General features: G+C 28.5%; 1 protein-coding gene across 1 annotated transcript; it reads left to right on the top strand.

Moving 5' to 3' along the window:
* Positions 1-232: 232 nt before the first annotated feature.
* Positions 233-1,058, top strand: LOAG_15910 (hypothetical protein; the record flags this gene model as incomplete). Its single annotated transcript, XM_003151398.1, has 3 exons — positions 233-446; positions 651-760; positions 948-1,058. The coding sequence occupies 3 exons, from the start codon at positions 233-235 to the stop codon at positions 1,056-1,058; spliced, it is 435 nt and encodes a 144-aa protein (XP_003151446.1).
* Between the last annotated feature and the right edge of the window lie 36 nt (positions 1,059-1,094).

The raw sequence follows: 1,094 nt of genomic DNA, 5'->3' as shown, positions 1-1,094 counted from the left end.
TATTCACAACTAGCTTCTTTGTATTACTCATCTAGGTGATTCTTTTTTTTTTTTCTTTTTCAACTATCATTAAGAAGTTAATAATTTAATTCGTTAATTTTGTCTTCATTTTCGTTTCTTTCCTTTTTTTTTTTTGTTTTTCACCCTTATCTTTTTCTTGGGGAAAAGAACAGAAAATTTTGATGATGAAACAACAAGATAGTGAATTAATTAAATTTAGGTTGTTTTGAATATGCGATCAAATACGAATGAAAAAATCCTGGATCGATGTCCAACATTTATTACCAAGGATAAGGTTGGTATGTTCAGGATGAAAATGGCACCCAAACGATCAATTCAAATTAAGGGTCATCAGTTTATATTAACTCCTGTCAATTTAACCGTTTACTGCTATCAGTGCCGCGATGCTATATGGGGAGTTAATGCTCAAGCATATTTTTGCCAGCGTAATCATTTCATTAAATATTGATAAATTAAAAAATCAAAATTATTTAAATCCAAATTAATTTGATATATGTTTAAGCTATAGTTATGATATGATTTTAGTAAAATTTTTTACATTTTTTTTTCTCTTCCAAATCATTTTTAACATGTATTTATTTATATCATAATAATATATTATATGTAAAATTTGATAATAACTATTTCAGATTGTGATGTTGTTGTGCATAAGCAATGCACAGCTTCCTTACCTGATCATTGTTATCCAGCAATCCAAAAAAAATCAATGCACACAAAACAAAGCGTACATCTTCAAGTGGTAAATGTGAGAGTGAATCTTTTGAGGGTAGTAGCTCTTTAGCAGGTCATACACATTCAACATCGATTATTGCTGATAAGGTTTGATATTACGAACGTTTAAACAAATTTAATGCTATTATCTCTTGATTGTTAAAATTTTTATCTTTCTATTCTCAATTTTTGCTTCATTTAGTAATAGTTTTCAGGAGTTATATAGAGTGGATAATGTTAAATCTGCTTCCTCGGATTCTGGAATTGGAACGGATATGGAAAAACCAGTATCTCGATCACAGAGCATGCGTTCTCGGGTTAGTTAATATTTTAGGTTAAACTGAAATAAATTTTTAANAATT

Source organism: Loa loa (assembly GCF_000183805.2).
Source record: "Loa loa unplaced genomic scaffold supercont3.3157, whole genome shotgun sequence".
Lineage (NCBI taxonomy): Eukaryota > Metazoa > Nematoda > Chromadorea > Rhabditida > Onchocercidae > Loa > Loa loa.
The sequence above is the reverse complement of the archived record's forward strand: the minus strand, read 5'-3'. Positions and strand labels throughout refer to the sequence as shown.